Source organism: Phaethon aethereus, assembly GCF_964289735.1.
Source record: "Phaethon aethereus genome assembly, chromosome: 2".
Classification (NCBI taxonomy): domain Eukaryota; kingdom Metazoa; phylum Chordata; class Aves; order Phaethontiformes; family Phaethontidae; genus Phaethon; species Phaethon aethereus.
The window spans coordinates 159,888-177,239 of NC_138582.1; the positions used below are offsets into that span (position 1 = coordinate 159,888).

A 17,352-nucleotide genomic window follows, 5' to 3' on the forward strand; every position below is an offset into this window, starting at 1 on the left:
TTTCCCCCCAGAGAGCAAGGGCAGCGTCCGTGTCTGCAGGAGCCCAGGAGGTGTGTGCGGGTGCGGAGCTCGCGCCTGTCCCCGTCACCTGTCCCTGTCACCTGTCCCTGTCACCTGTCCCCATCGCCTGTCCCCATAACCTGTCCCCGTCACCTGTCTCTGTCACCTGTCCCTGTCACCTGTCCCCATCGCCTGTCCCCGTAACCTGTCCCCGTAACCTGTCCCCGTCACCTGTCTCTGTCACCTGTCCCTGTCGCCTGTCCCTGTCACCTGTCCCTGTCGCTTGTCCCTGTCGCCTGTCCCCATTGTCTGTCCCCGTCACCTGTCCCTGTCACCTGTCCCTGTCGCCTGTCCCCATCGCCTGTCCCTGTCGCCTGTCCCTGTCACCTGTCCCTGTCACCTGTCCCTGTCGCTTGTCCCCATCGCCTGTCCCTGTCACCTGTCCCTGTCACCTGTCCTTGTCACTTGTCCCTGTCACCTGTCCCCATCACCTGTCCCCGTAACCTGTCCCTGTCACCTGTCCCTGTCACCTGTCCCTGTCACCTGTCCCCATTGCCTGTCCCTGTCACCTGTCCCTGTCGCCTGTCCCCGTCGCCTGTCCCTGTCACCTGTCCCTGTCACCTGTCCCTGTCGCCTGTCCCCATTGCCTGTCCCCGTAACCTGTCCCTGTCACCTGTCCCTGTCGCCTGTCCCCGTCACCTGTCCCTGTCACCTGTCCCTGTCACCTGTCCCTGTCGCCTGTCCCCATTGCCTGTCCCCGTAACCTGTCCCTGTCACCTGTCCCTGTCGCCTGTCCCCGTCACCTGTCCCTGTCACCTGTCCCTGTCACCTGTCCCTGTCGCCTGTCCCTGTCGCCTGTCCCCATAACCTGTCCCTGTCACCTGTCCCCGTCGCCTGTCCTCGTAATGTGTCCCCGTCGCCTGTCCTCGTAATGTGTCCCCGTAACCTGTCCCTGTCGCCTGTCCCCATCGCCTGTCCCTGTCGCCTGTCCCCAGCGCCTGTCCCTGTAACCTGTCCCCGTAACCTGTCCCTGTCACCTGTCCCTGTCACCTGTCCCCATCGCCTGTCCCTGTCACCTGTCCCTGTCACCTGTCCCTGTCGCCTGTCCCCATAACCTGTCCCTGTCACCTGTCCTCGTAATGTGTCCCCGTAACCTGTCCCTGTCGCCTGTCCCCATCGCCTGGCCCTGTCACCTGTCCCCGTCGCCTGTCCCTGTCACCTGTCCCCATCGCCTGTCCCCGTAACCTGTCCCCGTAACCTGTCCCCATAACCTGTCCCTGTCGCCTGTCCCCATCACCTGTCCCCATCACCTGTCCCCATTGCCTGTCCCCATTGCCTGTCCCTGTAACCTGTCCCTATAGCCTGTCCTTGCCGCCTGTCCCCATAACCTGTCCCCATCACCTGTCCCCATCACCTGTCCCCATTGCCTGTCCCTGTAACCTGTCCCTATAGCCTGTCCTTGCCGCCTGTCCCCATCACCTGTCCCCATCACCTGTCCCCATTGCCTGTCCCCGTAACCTGTCCCTATAGCCTGTCCTTGCCGCCTGTCCCCATAACCTGTCCCCGTCACCTGTCCCCGTCACCTGTCCCCGTCGCCTGTCCCCATAACCTGTCCCTGTAACCTGTCCCCGTAACCTGTCCCCGTAACCTGTCCCTGTAACCGCGCCAGCCCTGCTGGGCCCGCAGAAACCAGCACTTGCTGCCAGGGTCAGCTTTGCAACCTGCCCCAAACGACCCCCTGCTCCCCTTCCCCGGCCCGTCGTGCACACACGGCAGCTCGGGCAGCCCCTCCGGGGCAGAGGGCTCGGGGGGCCGAGCGGGGGTCGTGGGGGGAGCCCAGCGCCTGGCCCCAGCTTTGCTCCGCGAGGCTCTTGGCTCGGCGCACCCCACCTCACGGCGCAGAGCGCGGGCCCGGCGCGGCGGCGGAGCTGCACGGCTGCTCCGGGGCGCGCTGGCCCGGCTGGTCCCTCGCTGCAGAGGCAGAGGGCAGGCGGGAGGTTCGGCCCCGCTGAAGGCCACCAGCCTCTTCCTCTGGGGAGAACTCCCCACAGCACCCCGGGCCGCAGAGGGATGGGTCCGGGGAACCTGTGGACCCCCACGCGCCGGAGCAGGCAGTGCCCAAGCTGGCGGGGAGGTCGCCCAGCTCCAGGCTGCCTTGCCCCGGCCCCATAACCTCAGAAAATGCCAGCTGTGGTGGCGGGAGCGTGGCCCCGTCGGCCGACCGCTCTGCCTGTGCGCACGGAGCGCAGCCGTGCCCGGGGGAAGGCTGCTCGCGCCCGGGCACGCTCCTGCCGCCCGGCCCGGCTCGGGGGGACCCTCAGGACAGCCTCGTCCCTGGCAGGGCGACTGCAAACCCACGGCCTGGGGGGCTGCGGCGGGGTGCGCGGGCCGAGCCCCACGGCCCGCTCTTCCCTCTGCCGGCGGGAGGGCCACCGGCGGGAGGGCCACCGGCGGCTCCGGCCCTGCCTGCACCGCAGCCCCGGGGGCGGCCGGGCGAGACCCCGGGGTACGGCCGCGTCACGGCCCTCCGGTGCGCTTGGTTCGTGTGGTGTGGCGATAAGCAGCGTTTTAACTCGGCCGGAAACGGGAATTGCCGTTCGCCGTGAAGTCTCGGGTTTCCCCTCCGTTTCGGCGGTGCGCAGCGCAATCCCCCGCGCCCGCTCCCCCGCGGGAGCGCCGCACGGGGTGTCGTCACCCCGGCCGGTGTTGTGCACCTTTGCAGTGTGCTACCACAGTTAAGCAGCAGCTTCTGAACTCCAAGCCACTGCCACCTCCTTCCACAGCGCTGGGCGCTCACCGCGCGTGCTTTGGAAACCCAGGCCCCTGTAGGCATCTGCTTTCGTTTAGCTCCGCTAATGATCCTGCTTTTCTCTAGCACCTTCTATCCAAGTGCAATCCCTGGGCTCTTTCCCTGCGCTGTCCTTCCCGGTGAGACGCACGTCCGCCTCCCTGCGGCCCAGCTCTTCCGGCCGCTCCCTGCTGTGTGGGACCGGGATGGAGAGCGGTCCTGCGTGCGGGCGACGCTCAGCCCTGCCGCAGGCCGGAGCACCAGGCCTGGCGCAGGCTCGGAAAGCCCCGGTCTTAAATAAACAGAGGCATTTGGCGCTGGAGGTCGCGGCGTCCCCACCTCCGTGCTTCCCAGAGGGCTTCCGTGCTGCCCGGGTCTGGGCATCGTCTTCCCTGGTGTAGGCACCTTCTCCCAGGAGACTGCGGCGGCAGAGCCGCGGCCGAGGAGCCTGAAATTGCCTGCTGCCATCCGTCCCCCGCCACGGCTCTGTTACCTGGAAGCTTGGCCTGGCTGCCTGCCATGGCAGCTCCGCGGCAGGAGAGGGGCTGCCTGCAGCGGCTGCCTGCCTCGCCCTGCTCCCTGGACCAGGCGCCGGGCCCTGGTGCCGCTGGGCTTTCCTGGTCCCTTTTGGAGCTGCCTCTCCCCCTCTTCCGGAGCTGCCCTCCCCGGCTAACGGCCCCGCAGAGCCTGGGGTGGCTTTGCTGCAGACAGCTTGACCGTGGCTCTGCGGAGCTTCCCTCCCCGCAGAGGGAGCCCGCTGCTCATGCCGGGCCGCTCGAGCACCCCGCTCCCATGGGAAGTGCGGCTGGGGGTGCTGGGGGTGCGGAGCCCTCTCCCGCGCTGCCAGAGTCTGGACCGCGGTCACCTCGGCGGGGCACACAAGGTGACCTCCTGCCGCGGTCCCGGGATGCCCAGCACCTCACCAGCACCCCGGCACGCTGCCGTGGTCTCCGGGGTGGGGGGCGGGAGGGCTGAGCTTGCCCCATCCCCTTTCTGCTCCACGTGGACCGGATATTTTCAAGAGAAGAATCTTTCCTACGAGGCTCTCCAGCTGCCAGGAATGTGCGTCTAGGAATGCCCAGGGCCCATCCAAGAACAACTTCCAGACGTGAGGCTGAGTGACGGCAGTCCCTCGCTTCGGGGCTCCAGACTCCCCCGCGCTCGCTTGGAGGACGCGGCTCGCCGGAGGTGATGTGTTAACGACACGGGAGGCAGCCACGCCACCCGAGTGGGTGGGTGGGTGGGAGGCGAGTGGAGGGGAGGGACGGGCCGTGGCTACTGGGCTGCTTCAACACCGTGAAGAAACTCCGTCTGGGAGGAATTTGCTCCTTCCTCCGCACTGTGGGGCTGTGGGGGGACGTGGATCCCGCTGCTGGGGATTAGCCGCGGCCCGGCCATCCCCCCATGGTGGCCCCGGGCGTGTATGTCCGTCCCTACGGGATTGTGTGGGGGCTGAGATCCCGGTCCCGACCTACCCAAGGGCACCCTCGGTGCTTTGGGGTTTGCTCCCTGCCCCAGGGCCGGGGACACGCAGTCGGGGCCTCCCAGCATCCTCCCCAGCGAGCCCTCTGTGCCGGGCGCGTAAGCACCGGGGACGGGACAAGTGCCTGGGCATCCTGCCGGCGCTGAGCCCGTCCCTGCCAGGCGATGCCGGCCGGCGCTGCCTGGCCGGTGCCGCGTGGGGCACCTCCCGCTTCGGGGTGCGCGCTGGGGCAGCGTGCAGCGGGGCGTGCTCCCGCGTGGGCAGCACGGGACCCTGGGGCTCGCGCTTGAGCAGAAAACGTTCCAGGCCTGCTGGGATCCTGCCTGTGCTCCTGGCAAGAGCTTCGCCCAGGGATTCCTGCCTCGAGTCCGCAGCTCCTGGCGGAGCTGAGCTGGCCTTTGGGAAGAGACGCCCAGTCTGGGCTGCCAGGCTCCAGGCAAGGCAGCGCTCCCTGCGCCGCGGCCCGGGGTGTTAAAAATACTTGCTCGTCTCTACGCCGACTGCGTCTCTACGGCCGAAGGCCGCAGCTCGCCCCGCGCTGCTGCGCCACGGCTGCAGAGCCGGCCCCGCTCCAGCCTTTCGCCGTGCGAGTGGAGCGTGCGTTCGTCAGGGTGAAGAGGGCGTCACACGGGGCGCAAGGGCAGAGAAGGCAAAGCTGCTCCGATCCCTCGGCTGCAGAGCCCCGAGAAACAGTCTGCATCCCTGTCCCCATGTCATCATCCGTGCCGCCGATCCTCTAGTGCCCGCTCGCTCTGCCCCGCCGCCATCGCCGCCCGGGCTGCCTGCATCCCCGGAGGTGACGCAGAGCGGCTCCAGCATCGCTGCCTGCAGGCTGCGCGGGCAGGACCGCTGCGTCAGCGCCGGCCTCGCCCCTGCCGCTGGGGACCCCCGCGACCGAGCCGTGCAGCAAGTGGCACTTCTGCCTGGCAGCGTCGGTGTCCCGCTTGGTGCCGAGAAGAGGAGCCCGCACCAAGCGCGGGCTGTCGCTGACTCCGTCGCCCCGCGCTGGAGGCTGCTGTGAGCTCAAGGAGCGGGCGGGCGGATGCAGCCGTCCCCCCGCCTGTGGGGACTCCTGGCCCTGCCTGCGGCCCCTCAGGGAGCCAGCGGCTGCCGCCCCGTTGCTCTCTGCCGAACTCTCCTCCCCAGCTGAGGCAGCAGCTCCAGCCCCAGCAGACGCGGCGGCTGCAAGCTCCGGCCTGGCAGCACCGTGCGGGTGGCGTGGCTGGCCGCAGCCGGGAGAGCCGTGGGCGCCGGGTGTCTCACGGGCATCTCATGGCATCTCCTGGGGCTGCGCTGGGCATCCCGGGGACCGGAGGCTGCTGCGCCGGGCTCCCGGAGCCCCTTGGATAATGGCTTTCCTGCTGCCAGCCACGGGATGAAGCTTCCAGAGCTGACATCAGAGCGTCCGTCCGTCTGCGCGAGCCTTAGCTGGGGGGGCTCTCCCAGCTCGCTCCCAGATGGTCCTGGAAGCCCCTGGGGTCTCGGCTGCGCCCCAGCAGCCGAGTGCAGCACCAGCATCCGGGTCGGCTCTTGCCGATGCTGAGTGCAGCACCAGCATCCAGGACCGGGTCGGCTCTTGCCGATGCCGAGGGCGACATTCCTGCCCGGTTCCCCGCAGGGGCTGCGCACATCCTGCGCTGACGTCTGCTCGGAGAGTGATGGATGGGTCCGGCGTGGCCCCTGGGGCTCCCGCCGGCTCTGCCTTCCCGGGGCTCCTGGCGCCTTTCCGTGGGAGGCTCTGTGTCGTTTGCAGGTGTTTATGGGGACCAGATGGTGCCGCGGGGCAAGGGTGACCCCTGACTGTGGGGTGTACGGGGCACAGGTCGCCTTCACACCTTCGTCCCCTGTGCCTGTAATTGGGGACGGGGTCTCTGCGTTCCGTGAGGCGAGGGCAGCTGGGGAGGCCGGAGGGCCCTCGCTCCCCGCTCCTGCCCGACCCCGCCAGCCCCGAGGGGCCGGATGCGGCCAGGGCGGGCGAGGAGCGGGGGCCGGCGCTGGGGCCCAGGCAGGACCACCCGCCCGGTGTTTGCCGGACCCCCGGCGTCGAGGCGCATCCTGCCCTCCCGTAGCTGCAGGGGCGTGGCCCCCAGGGCACGCCGCGGCTTTGCTGTCGACGGCGATGAGGCTGGAGGTCTGCGCTGCCCGCCGATGCGCCCGATCGCCGCCGGGACTGCCGCGGTGTTCTGGAGACTTGCCGCGGCCGCGAGTGGTGCCGCCGGGCTGCGGGTTGAGCGAGAGCAATTTCGTTACCGGGTTTGAATCTCCCTTTGCCGAACATCCCCTCGCTCCCGTCCGGGGGACGCGGAGCGAAACGCCCCGGTCCTCCCGCTCTCTGCCCACGGGCTTGGCGTCGGGCCTTTGGAGCCTCTTTGTCTGCGCTGCTGCTCTCGGAGCCCCGCGCTGGGCAGCGGGTCCTGCCGCGGAGCCGGAGCCGGCGGGAGCGCGGAGCCCCCTCGGGCTGGTTCCTGCCCCCAGCCTCTCGTGACGGGAAGCAGAGCAGCTCCGGCGTTTCGTCCGTCTCCCCCAGCCTCTGCCGGTCCACCGACCGCGGCGGGTAGGGACAGCTCATCTGCGCGGCGTGTCCCCACGCGAGCCGCTGATGGGGACCGGGGCAGCCGTCCCTCGTGCTCCTGCCGGTGTCGGGGACAGGAGGCGCAGAGCCCAGCGGCGTTTCCGAAACGTGCCCGTGGTGCCGGCCGGCCCACTCCACCAGCGCACCGCGATGCCGGGGCTCGTGGCCGCGCGCAGACCCCGGTGGCCGTGGAGCCAAGGGGAGGGCTGAAGGGTGCATCGGGGGCAGCTGCCAAGAAAGGCAGCGGCTGGCCGGGTGCGCGAGCGCCGGCGTGCGCCTGCGTGCGCAGGGAGAGCAGGGCTGGCAGCTGGCGATCGGAAAATGTGAGGCGCGCTCCTGTCTGCGGGACGGACGCAGGAATGTGCTCAGCCGTGGCGCTGCTGACCGCCCGCAGCCCCTGCCCGCGCGCTCCAGCAGGCAGCTGGAGCCGGGCTGCAGCCAACGCCGCGCTCCGGCGTTCCCGTTCCTCGAGCCGTTAAAGGGTTTTTAAACCTTTCCTGCTGCGGTAAATGAGCCCAGGCGCTGCTTACCTTGACGCTTGCGTCCCCTGCCCCGAGCGGGGAGGAAGGGGCCGCACGTTCCCTACCAAAGCGCGGCTCAGGGCTGCCCACGGTCGCGCAGGGCACTGGGGTTGGGAGTTGGACCCCCCTCAGCCCGCTGCAGCTCTGGGGGACGAGGAGGCTCCGGGGAGACCTTACGGCAGCCGGCCAGGGCTTACAGGGGCTGATACGGAAAACGGGGATAAACCTTTTAAGATGGCCTGTTGCAATAGGACAAGGGTAACGGTTTTAAACTGGAAGGGGGGAGATTTCGACTAGATCTAAGGCAGAAATGTTTCACACTGAGGGTGGTGAACCCCCGGCCCAGGCTGCCCAGAGAGGTGGTGGATGCCCCGTCCCTGGGCACATCCCAGGTCAGGCTGGACGGGGCTCTGAGCACCCTGCTCTGGTTGGGGACGTCCCTGCTCATGGTGGGGGTTGGACTGGGTGAGCTTGAAAGGTCCCTTCCAGCCCAAATCGTTCGACGATTCCATGGCTCAGTCGCTGGCCTCCCCCATTTGGCGCACCCCTCCCCAGCCCCGTGCCTCCCCGGCCGCCGGCGGCGGGCACCGGCAGCTCGCAGCCGGCGTTTGCTTCGCTCCCGCTGAGAGGGTGGCTCCGTCCTCGCTACAGGCCGCGGGCAGAGCGCCTGCGCGGGCAGCGTTGCGGCTCGTCAGTGCCTGCGGGTGGGCAAGGGGAGGCAGCGGGGTTCAGCCTGTGCCTGGGCACGGGGGGCACAGCACACGGCTTTCCTGCCCACCCTCCTTTTTACCCCCCTGGCACCCAGGGGTGCATCTGCTTGACACGGCGTCCCCTGCCCTCCCCTCACACCACTTCCCTCCGCTCCCCTCCAGGACATTCGCAACACGGTGGGCAACATCCCCATGGAGTGGTACCAGGACTTCCCGCACATCGGCTACAACCTGGAGGGCAAGAAGATCTACAAGCCCATCCGGAACAAGGACGAGCTGGACATGTTCCTGGAGAAGATGGAGAACCCCCGACTACTGGTGAGCGGGGAGGGAAGGGCCGTGTCGGCGCACGGTGTGATGTGCTCGCCACGTCCCGTGTGTGTGTCCACACACGTGCACACCAGGGCTCGGGACGCCCCGACTGCCCGGAGCCCGGGGCTGCAGAGTACAGACCGGACACCGCGAGGTCTCCCGGTGTGACTCGTGGTGTGCGGCTTCGGGAGCCCAGGGGCTCGTACCGCCGTCGGGGACGGACGCTGCGGTGCAGCCCCAGCCCTGCCGCGTTCGGTTCCCTGCAGGCGCACGGTCCAGGACAAGATGACGGGTGCAGACATAAAGCTGACAGACGAGCAGGTGGACCTGGTGCATCGGCTCCAGAAAGGGCAGTTTGGGGATGTCCACTTCGACCCCTACGAGGTAGGGTCACGGCACACCCTCGGCGCTTGCCCCGAGCGCCGGGTTGCTGCGGGATGGGCGGGGGCAGCCCAGCCGCCGCTGCCACGGGGGTCTGTGTCTCCCCAGCCGGCCGTTGACTTCTTCACCCATGAGGTCATGATCCACCCGGTGACGAATCGCCCGGCGGACAAGCGGAGCTTCATCCCCTCCCTCATCGAGAAGGAGAAGGTGAGAGGTCTGACGGCACCTTGGGTGAGCTGGGAGCACAAAGCCAAGCTCCGCTTGCGACTGGAGCCCCCACGCAGACCGCAGCGCTGAAGGCTGGTGACTGCGGCTGTTCTGCCCCGCGGTCCCTCCTGTCCCTGCCGTGGCCCACCCACCCCCACGACTGCTCCTGCTGCAGCAGTTCGTGTCCGCATGTAAACCCGTGCCAAGTCCTCGGGTCCTGTGCAGCCCCCCCGGCTCCCAGGGCTGCAGAGCTGCGCCCAGAGGCATTCGTGTCCGTCCTCACATCCCACACCTCCTCCTCCCCACGCCTGCAGAGCCCTGCGGCTCCTGGGGCTGACCTTTCCCTGCCCCACAGGTCTCCAAGCTAGTCCACGCCATCAAGATGGGCTGGATCAAGCCCCGCAAGCCCAAGGACGACACACCTACGTACTACGACCTCTGGGCCCACGAGGATCCCAACTCCATCCTGGGCCGCCACAAGATGCACGTCCCAGCCCCCAAAATGAAGCTGCCTGGGCACGAGGAGTCCTACAACCCCCCACCCGAGTACCTGCTCAGCGAGGAGGAGGTAAGGGGGCCGTGAGCGGGCCACAGGGGAAAGCCCCGGGCACACGGGGAGCTCAGTAGGTGCCGGCACCCGAGGGGGGCTGTGCCGTGCCGGAGGGGGCAGCGGGGGAAGTGCTGCACCTCGGAGGGGCACCCTAGAGACCACGTTGTGTCGAGATGAGTTGAGACCCCGCAAGGGGAATGACAGCAAAGGTTCTCCAGGCCCTTGAATGCAATCAGAAGTGGGGCCACCTCCCAGGGAGCAGGGTGTCCCTGCAAGGTACAGCCTCCGAGCTAAGCTGCTGCGGGCTCTCCTGGGGCGGGTCCGTCCCGGCACGCCGTGTCCGGAGGCACGTTCAGCACAGGGGCTAGGGGGGAAAACAGGCAGCAAAATCCTGGCCGGCTGAGGAGGGCTCACGCGGCAGCGCGGTGCCCCACGGAGCGGCACGGCGCTGGTCGGTGAGCAGTGGTTCTTGGATGGTTCTTGCTGGGCTCGGGGGGATGTGCCGGGGCTGGGGCAGCGGCCCCTCGCCAGCCAGGGGTCCTGCTAGCCCTGCTGACCCGGGGTCCCCTCCGCCCCGCAGAAGCTGGCCTGGGAGCAGCAGGAGCCGGCCGAGCGCAAGCTGAACTTCGTGCCCCAGCGGTACCGGTGCCTGCGGGCAGTGCCTGCCTACTCCCGCTTCATCCACGAGCGCTTCGAGCGCTGCCTGGACCTCTACCTCTGCCCGCGCCAGAGGAAAATGCGGGTGAGGGCTTCTCCTACCCCCTCCCCGCCCACCTGGGTGTCCTGGGGATGTTTCAGACTGGCCTCTGCTCACTCCTGTGTGTGCCCCGATGCCACCCGGCTGGTCAGGGGACCGCGATGCTCGGGGGCACAAACTGCTGCTCCTCAGGGCCTCTTGCCCCCCACCCACCTGCAACGCCAGCCCCGGCGCGCTGCAGCGCTCCTGAGCTGGGACGGGGGCCATGCCCATGCGTACGGAAGCGCTGCCCTGTGATCCGCTCTGGCTCAGAGCCCCGAGCCTGGCCCTTCCAGCCGGAGGCTGCCCTGGGGCGGCGGGGCTGTACACGTGCACGCAGGGCACCAGCGCCGGTGCCGGGGGAGCGCCGCGGCGGCGAGGTGCAGCCTGGGTGTGTCTCACCGCCTGCCTGTCGCAGGTCAACGTGGACCCCGAGGACCTGATCCCCAAGCTGCCGAAACCGCGGGACCTGCAGCCCTTCCCGACCACCCAGGCCCTGGTAAGTGGGTGCGTGGAGCGAGGGGGGCTGCTGTGCACGCCTGTGGCAGCGGGCTGTGCCCAAACCGGTGCTGGTGAGACCAGGCCTGCCCACGCAGCCGTGACGGCTGTTCTGGGCACAGCTGCTGCCCCAGAGGGAGAGGACCTGCCCTGCAGCCCGTGCTGGGCCGAGCCAGGCAGCCGCGGGGTCCTGCCCGCAGCGGGCGAGGCAGGACTGGGATCAGTGCCGCTGCGGCCGGGCAGAGCAGGGGACCTGCCCCAGGGCAAGGGCAGTGACCCCAGGTCTGGTCACGGAGGGCGGTCGGCAGCACGCAGACCTCAGCTTTCCTCCAGACGCAGGTGACCCCAGGCCCCCCGTCCCTCGTGAGGAGCCCTGGGCAGTGCGCGGGGCCCTCGCTCACCTCCCCTCTCCCTCCCCAGGTCTACCGTGGGCACACCAGCCTGGTGCGTTGCCTCAGCATCTCTCCCAGCGGGCAGTGGCTGGTGTCAGGTAAGGATTCGCTCCCCAGACCGGGGCGTCCCGGACGCGCCGGGTGCCGCTAGCCTGGCCCCAGCGCTGGAGCTGGTTCCCAGCGTCACCCCATGCCAGTGCGGGGCTCGGGGCCGTGCGCGTTTGGGAGCTGGGGTTCCCGTGAGCAGTCGGGCGCCAGGGAGCCTGCCAGCCCCCCGCACCGGTGCACGGCTGTGGGGGAAGCCTGGGCAGGAGGCTGGGAGCATCCCTGGGAGTCCTGCGGCTGCCCAAGCCGGCAGCGTGTGTCCCCCGGCCTGTGGGAAGGCGCGTTGCCTCCAGAAGCTCCGTGGGTTTTTCCAGCCGCTCTCGGGACCCCACCCAGGAGCCCGCGTCCCTCCCGCTCGGCAGTGGAGAAAGTGAGGCTGGAGGAGTAAACGCGGAGCCCTGCGTGGCCAGCCGGAGGCTGGAGATTGAGAGCAGATGGCAGTTTAACAGCCCACAAAGGCACATGTGCTTTTTATAGCGCTGGAGTTTCCAGCCTGCCAGCTCCCGGTGGCCGCGGTGTCGGTCGGTTGCACAACGTGGAATTCCTGGCCCCGGGCTGGGAAAGTGGCTGAGATCAGGCGTTAAAAATAACCCGACCTGTGGGGACACGCGCACGCCGCCGGCTACCTGCTCCTGCTGTGCCCGCCCGGGGAGCTGCCCGCCCGGGGAGCTGCCCGCCCGGGGAGCTGCCGGCCTGCATCTCTCAGCTAGGCAGGGCTGTGCCGTGCCGTGCCGAGCCGAGCCAGGCACGCTGCCAGCACGGCAGCTGCGCTGGGAGCCGTACGCATCGGGAGGGGGACCGTGGGCAGAGGCGCGGTGCTGGAGGGAGTGAGGTGGGGGCTTGTTCTCTCGGCAGCAGCCCCCAGTCACGTCTCACCTTCCTGGTGCCGGAGCTGCTGCCGTGCAGAGAAGCTGCTGGGGAATCGCGGGCGCCGGGGCACTCGTGCTGCTCCCAGTGCTCCTCCCCGAAGGCCGCGAGCAGGGGCAGTGCTGTGGGGCACGGGGCTGCCCTCCCCTCTGGCTCGGGGACGTGCCCTGGAGCCCTGAGCTGCTGAGCTGAGCCGTGGCAGCCCCCAGCGCAGCATCCCTGGGGGGAGCGGTGCTTGGCCCCGGCCCTGGCCCACCCCGTCCTGTCCCGCAGGCTCCGATGACTGCACGGTGCGGTTCTGGGAGGTGTGTACAGCTCGCTGCATGAAGACCCTGCCCGTGGGCGGCGTGGTGAAGAGCGTCGCCTGGAACCCCAACCCCACCGTCTGCCTGGTGGCCATCTGCATGTGAGTGTCCCAGCGTGGCCTTCGTCATCCTCCAGCCAGGAGCTCCCTGAGCCAGAGCGGTGGCCGGATTTCCTCTCCCAAAGCCTGTCCGGCCTCCAAGGAGCGCCTGTAACCTCGTGGCACCCCCAGCAGCGAGGATGGCCGCTGGATGGTGCAAAGCCACCTCTGCTCACTGTGACCCTGCCTCCCGCTTCGTTTGATGGCCCTCATTCCTCATTCCTCCTTCTGTGGAGGAACCAGTCGGGCCCCACCATCCTCCCTGGGGCACCTGGGCTATGACAGAGCTCCCCTGTACCATACCTCTCTCTGCTGGGCCTGGATGCTCGCAGCGTCCCACACGCTCCCTCCCCGTGCTGGCGCAGGGCTTGCAGAGGGGTTTCTTCTCCTCGGTGGGGCCCTGACCCAGGCACTCGTCCCACGCTGCAGGGAGCAGTCGGTGCTGCTGGTGAACCCCTGCCTCGGGGACAAGCTGCTCTACGGAGCCACCGACCAGCTGCTGGAGTCCTACGTGGCGCCGGAGGAGGAGCGGGTCCAGCCCGTGCAGTGGGTGACGGCCACCGTGGAGGAGCACAGCAAAGGCGTCCGGCTGGTCGTCCAGCACAGCAAGGTAGGGACGGGGAGGCCCCGCGGCAGCCAGGCTGGCCGGGGCGCTGCTCCCTGGGGAGGCGTGGGGCGGTCCGGCTGATGGGTCTGACCCGTGGCTGTCCCCCTCCCCGCTCTCCGCAGGCCGTGAAGCAGGTGACGTGGCACGGCAAAGGCGACTACTTCGCCAGCGTCGTCTCTGACAACAGCAACATGCAAGTGCTGATTCACCAGACCAGCAAGCGCTGGAGCCAGAACCCCTTCCGCAAGAGCAAGGGGCTGGTGCAGTGCGTGCTTTTCCACCCCATCCGGCCCTACTTCTTCGTGGCCACCCAGCGCTACGTCCGCGTCTACAACCTCCTCAAGCAGGAACTCACCAAGAAGCTGATGACGAACTGCAAGTGGGTGTCCAGCATGGCCATCCACCCTGGAGGTACGTGGTCTGCGTGGTTCCCAAGGAGCTGCCAGGTCTCGTAAGCCGGTACGGAACATCCCGCTCAGCCAGGCTGCCTGGGTGCAGGCAGGGCTCGGGGTGCTGGCAGGACACCTCGGGGTTCGCTGGCGACCCCAGCAATGCCCTGTTCCCTCTCGCAGGCGACAATGTCATCTGCGGCAGCTACGACAGCAAGCTGGCCTGGTTCGACATGGACCTCTCCACCAGACCCTACCAGCTGCTGCGGTGAGCCCCGGGGACAGGGCCAGCCTCTGCCTGCTCCCCATTAACCCGCCTGCAGCCCCCCAAACCCCATGGGGCCTCTTCCCGGGGCGGTTCCCTCTCCTGGGACCTGGCAGCAGGATGGAACCCGGCAGCAGGATGGAACCCGTCGGGGCTGTGCCAGGAGCAGCCGTCCCTGCCCAGCGTGTTGGTGTCTCACGGCTCCCATGTGCTGGGGTGGGGGACGGTGACCACAGCTCTCCTGGGGCTCGGCGTGGGGCAGAGCCTCTATGGCAGGAGGAGCTGGGCTGGTTTGAGCTGCCCACAGCGGGTCCCAGTCTGTCCCAGTTGCCCTCTCCCCTCCCTACATACGGTCATTCACAGCGGAGCTTGGGGTCCCTGAAGCCTGGCCGTGCGCAGACCCAGGCGCCTCGTCCAAGGGGCGAGCGTCCACCCCTTGCCCTGACATCGCACCCGCCGCCTTTGCAGGCACCACAAGAAAGCGCTGCGGAGCGTGGCCTTCCACAAGCACTACCCGCTCTTCGCCTCGGGCTCGGACGATGGCACCGTCATCGTTTGCCACGGCATGGTCTACAAGTACGTAGCGGGGAGCCACGGGGGTTCGAGGTCGGGTCCCCTCTCCTCTGGCAAGCAGCGGCGTGGCAGAGCCCTGGAGGGGCTGCCTGCGCCTCGGGGGTGCAGCGTTTGTGGGGTACCCCAGGGAGGCGGAGGGAGGGAGCCAAAGCCCTGCAGTGACCTGCCTCCTCCATCACAGCGACCTGCTGCAGAACCCGCTGCTGGTGCCCGTGAAGGTGCTGAAGGGCCACGTGATGACGCTGGACCTGGGCGTCCTCGACGTGCTCTTCCACCCCACCCAGCCCTGGGTCTTCTCCTCCGGTGCCGACGGCACCATCCGGCTCTACACGTAGCTGCTGCCCAGCGCCTCCCCAACCCCAGCACCCTGCGGGCGAGGGGCCGTGCCGGGACCACCGCGCTCTGCCGGGAGCGTCGCTCCTGTGCACAGGCTCCTGGGGCCTTTCTCATTAAACTCTTTTGGATACAATCCTGCGCCGCTTCGTCTTGCGTTGCCGGCTCAGCCCGGGCTGCACCGAGGCTGTGGGGGACGCATGGGACGCTGGAGCCCGGTGCAGTGCCCTCCAGCCGGCACAGCTGCCGTTCCCCACAGCTCTTGCGGTGTTCGCCGTCGCTGCGCGGCCCCGGAGCTCACCGCCGCACCGCTGGGAGAGCCGCTCCCACGTGGTGGCATTGAGCAGGCAGGAGCTGTCAGGTCCCAGCCCCGGCTGACCCCTGGCGCTGTGGGGAAGCCACCCCACCATGGCGGCCGCGTGCATCACCCGACAGCCGCGCCGGTGCCCCCCCGCAGTGGGCACATCCCTCGGGGCCTGGCCAGCCTGGGCTCAGCCCCGGGGCACGGTGGCTCCTGGGCTGCAGCACGTCCCAGCCCTGTACTTGGGCTGGGGAGATGCACCAGGGCTGGCGTGGGGCCAGCACCCGCTGCCCCACAGCCTGCCCCACGTGCGAGGAGACGGCGAGCAGCCAGCCCCAGCCATGGCCAAAATGCATTAGGCCCCCCACCCCCAGCACCCCTCTAACCCCAGCATCACCCCCCCCTTAGTCCCTGGGGTCACCCTGGCTGCCCCCGGCCCGCGGTCCCAGCGGAGGCTCCCCGCGGCAGCCTGCGGTCCGACAGCCACCGTGAGCTCATCCTGCGCCTGAGCTCAGCACTGGCCACAGGCCAGGACGGCCACGGGAACCGGCCCTTCCCACTGCCGGCCTGGGGGATCCGGCTGGGACCCTCGCTGCGCCACGCGCCTGCACGGCTGGGGGCTGCCGGGAGCCAGCGCAGCCCCCACTGCGCCGCGCCCCACGGGCCCCCCGCTGCAGGGCTTGTCCCCAGTGAGGGTCACGGGCCAGAGCTGGCATCAAACCTGATGTGAAGAGCCCACCCAGGGTCTCCACTTCACACGTGGAAAAAGGGAGGGGAGGGGGGGTTGTCCTTGATCACCCCAGCCCAGATGCAGCCCAAATGCCTGACCGGCCACCCCAGGAATCCACCCCCCACAGGGCTGAATGGCCGGCGGGGCTGTGAGATGTTCCAGGGCTGTTTTGGGCCGGGGAGCAGGGAGGCTGAGGGATTGAGCTCCCGGGGCACAGCCCCCTGCGGAGGCAGCAGCCCAGGGAGCACCGGAGCCCATGGGCCGCCTCCTGCCACTGAGCCCCGAGCGGCCTCTCCACCCTCCCCGCAGCACTGGGCACAAACCACTGCTGCCTCTCGCAGAGCGGCTCTTCTGTCCCGGCTTGTTCACTCTGAGCCCTACTGAGGCTGACGCTGGAAGCCCTGCTAGATGCAGGATGTGGGTGTCACTGCCGAGTGCTGAGGAGCGCTGCTAGGAGGATGGTGCCAGGTCGTGCTGTGGGACCACTGCCACCCCACACAGGCACCCGCCCAGCCTCCTGCCCCCCTACATCACGTACATCCCAGCAAAGGAGCCCAGGGAGCAGAGCGGGGCCGGGAGCAGCAGGAACTGGATCAGAACCCAAAGGAGAAACAGAACTCAGAGGGGACCAGAGCAGGGAACCCCGGTGACAAGGAGCAGGGGGAGCTGGGGCAGCACCAGCACCACTCAGACGGGGCAGGACCAGCTCGGGGGGACGCTGTGAGCGGAGCCGGGGCCAGTGCTGGGCTTGCCCTGCCCAGCCAGCAGGTTCCCCTGTACCACTCCCTCCCCACAGGCTCCCCAGACCCCTGCCCCGAGCTGGATCACGCAGCCAGGGGGGCCACCCCTCCCCTTCACCCCAGCACAGCGCCGGAGGAGCAAAGACCTTTATTTAAAAATATGTTTATGTACACGTGTTTCGAGAGGACGGTCACAACCACCCCATAGGGCCCTGGTGGGGACAGGGCCCTGTGTTCAGCTTCGGGGAGCAGCAGGGTGGGACGAGGGGCTGGAGGCAGCTGGGGGGGCTCAGGCTCCCTCCTGCTCCCGGCTGGGGGGAGGCAGCTGGCCCATGGCTCCAGGCCAGCTGCAGCCCCTTCCCTCCACACCAAGGGCTCCTGCCCAGGACCCTCATCCCATAAGTCAACCAGGACCCCGTCCCGGAGCCTGCAGAGAGGGGCCACGTGCCCACCGTGTCTTCCGGCCGCCGCAGTGCCACAGCCGGGCCAAGCCGGGGCTGGAGGGGGGCGGCGGGCTGGGCAGGCTCCTGCAGGCTGGCGAGAGCAGAGGAAGATGATGGGGCTGCCGCGAAGGCAGGCGAGTCGGGCCCCAGGCGGGTGCTCGATGCAGGAAGACGTGGCGGTGGCCGTGGGGGCCCCAGGCCGTGGGGCTCGTGGCGAGGAGCTGACCCAACTATTGCTGCGGTGGAGCCAGGGTGCCCCGGGGCTCACAGGATCCTGACGAGGCGGCCCAGCGTCTCTGCCACCTTCACACGGACAGCGGGGACAGGGTCCTTCAGGAGCAGGTTCAGAGCTGGAAGGAGCAGAGCACAGACATGCCAGGGGCCACCGGGCCACGGCCGCCCATCCCTGGCCCCAGCCGCATCCTGGCTTCGTGCCGTCACAC

The 17,352-nt window shown here is 68.9% G+C and overlaps 2 protein-coding genes across 2 annotated transcripts in view; one reads left to right on the forward strand and one right to left on the reverse strand.

Annotated features, from left to right (window-relative positions):
• Positions 1-15,207, forward strand: part of BOP1 (BOP1 ribosomal biogenesis factor) — a gene marked incomplete at its 5' end in the record, with an annotated part of 66,779 nt that extends 51,572 nt beyond the window's left edge. The window contains 14 exon segments of the mRNA XM_082015045.1: positions 8,237-8,380; positions 8,382-8,392; positions 8,653-8,770; positions 8,876-8,977; positions 9,333-9,545; positions 10,108-10,269; positions 10,682-10,762; positions 11,182-11,251; positions 12,399-12,531; positions 12,958-13,138; positions 13,258-13,546; positions 13,708-13,792; positions 14,258-14,365; positions 14,544-15,207. Coding sequence (XP_081871171.1) covers positions 8,237-8,380; positions 8,382-8,392; positions 8,653-8,770; positions 8,876-8,977; positions 9,333-9,545; positions 10,108-10,269; positions 10,682-10,762; positions 11,182-11,251; positions 12,399-12,531; positions 12,958-13,138; positions 13,258-13,546; positions 13,708-13,792; positions 14,258-14,365; positions 14,544-14,697 — 1,851 coding nt within the window. The 3' untranslated portion in view covers positions 14,698-15,207.
• A 1,966-nt stretch (positions 15,208-17,173) lies between these two features.
• MROH1 (maestro heat like repeat family member 1) overlaps positions 17,174-17,352 on the reverse strand; it is a gene marked incomplete at both ends in the record, with an annotated part of 45,768 nt that continues 45,589 nt past the window's right edge. The window contains one exon of the mRNA XM_082015046.1: positions 17,174-17,259. Coding sequence (XP_081871172.1) covers positions 17,174-17,259 — 86 coding nt within the window. The remainder of the gene's footprint in view (positions 17,260-17,352) is intronic.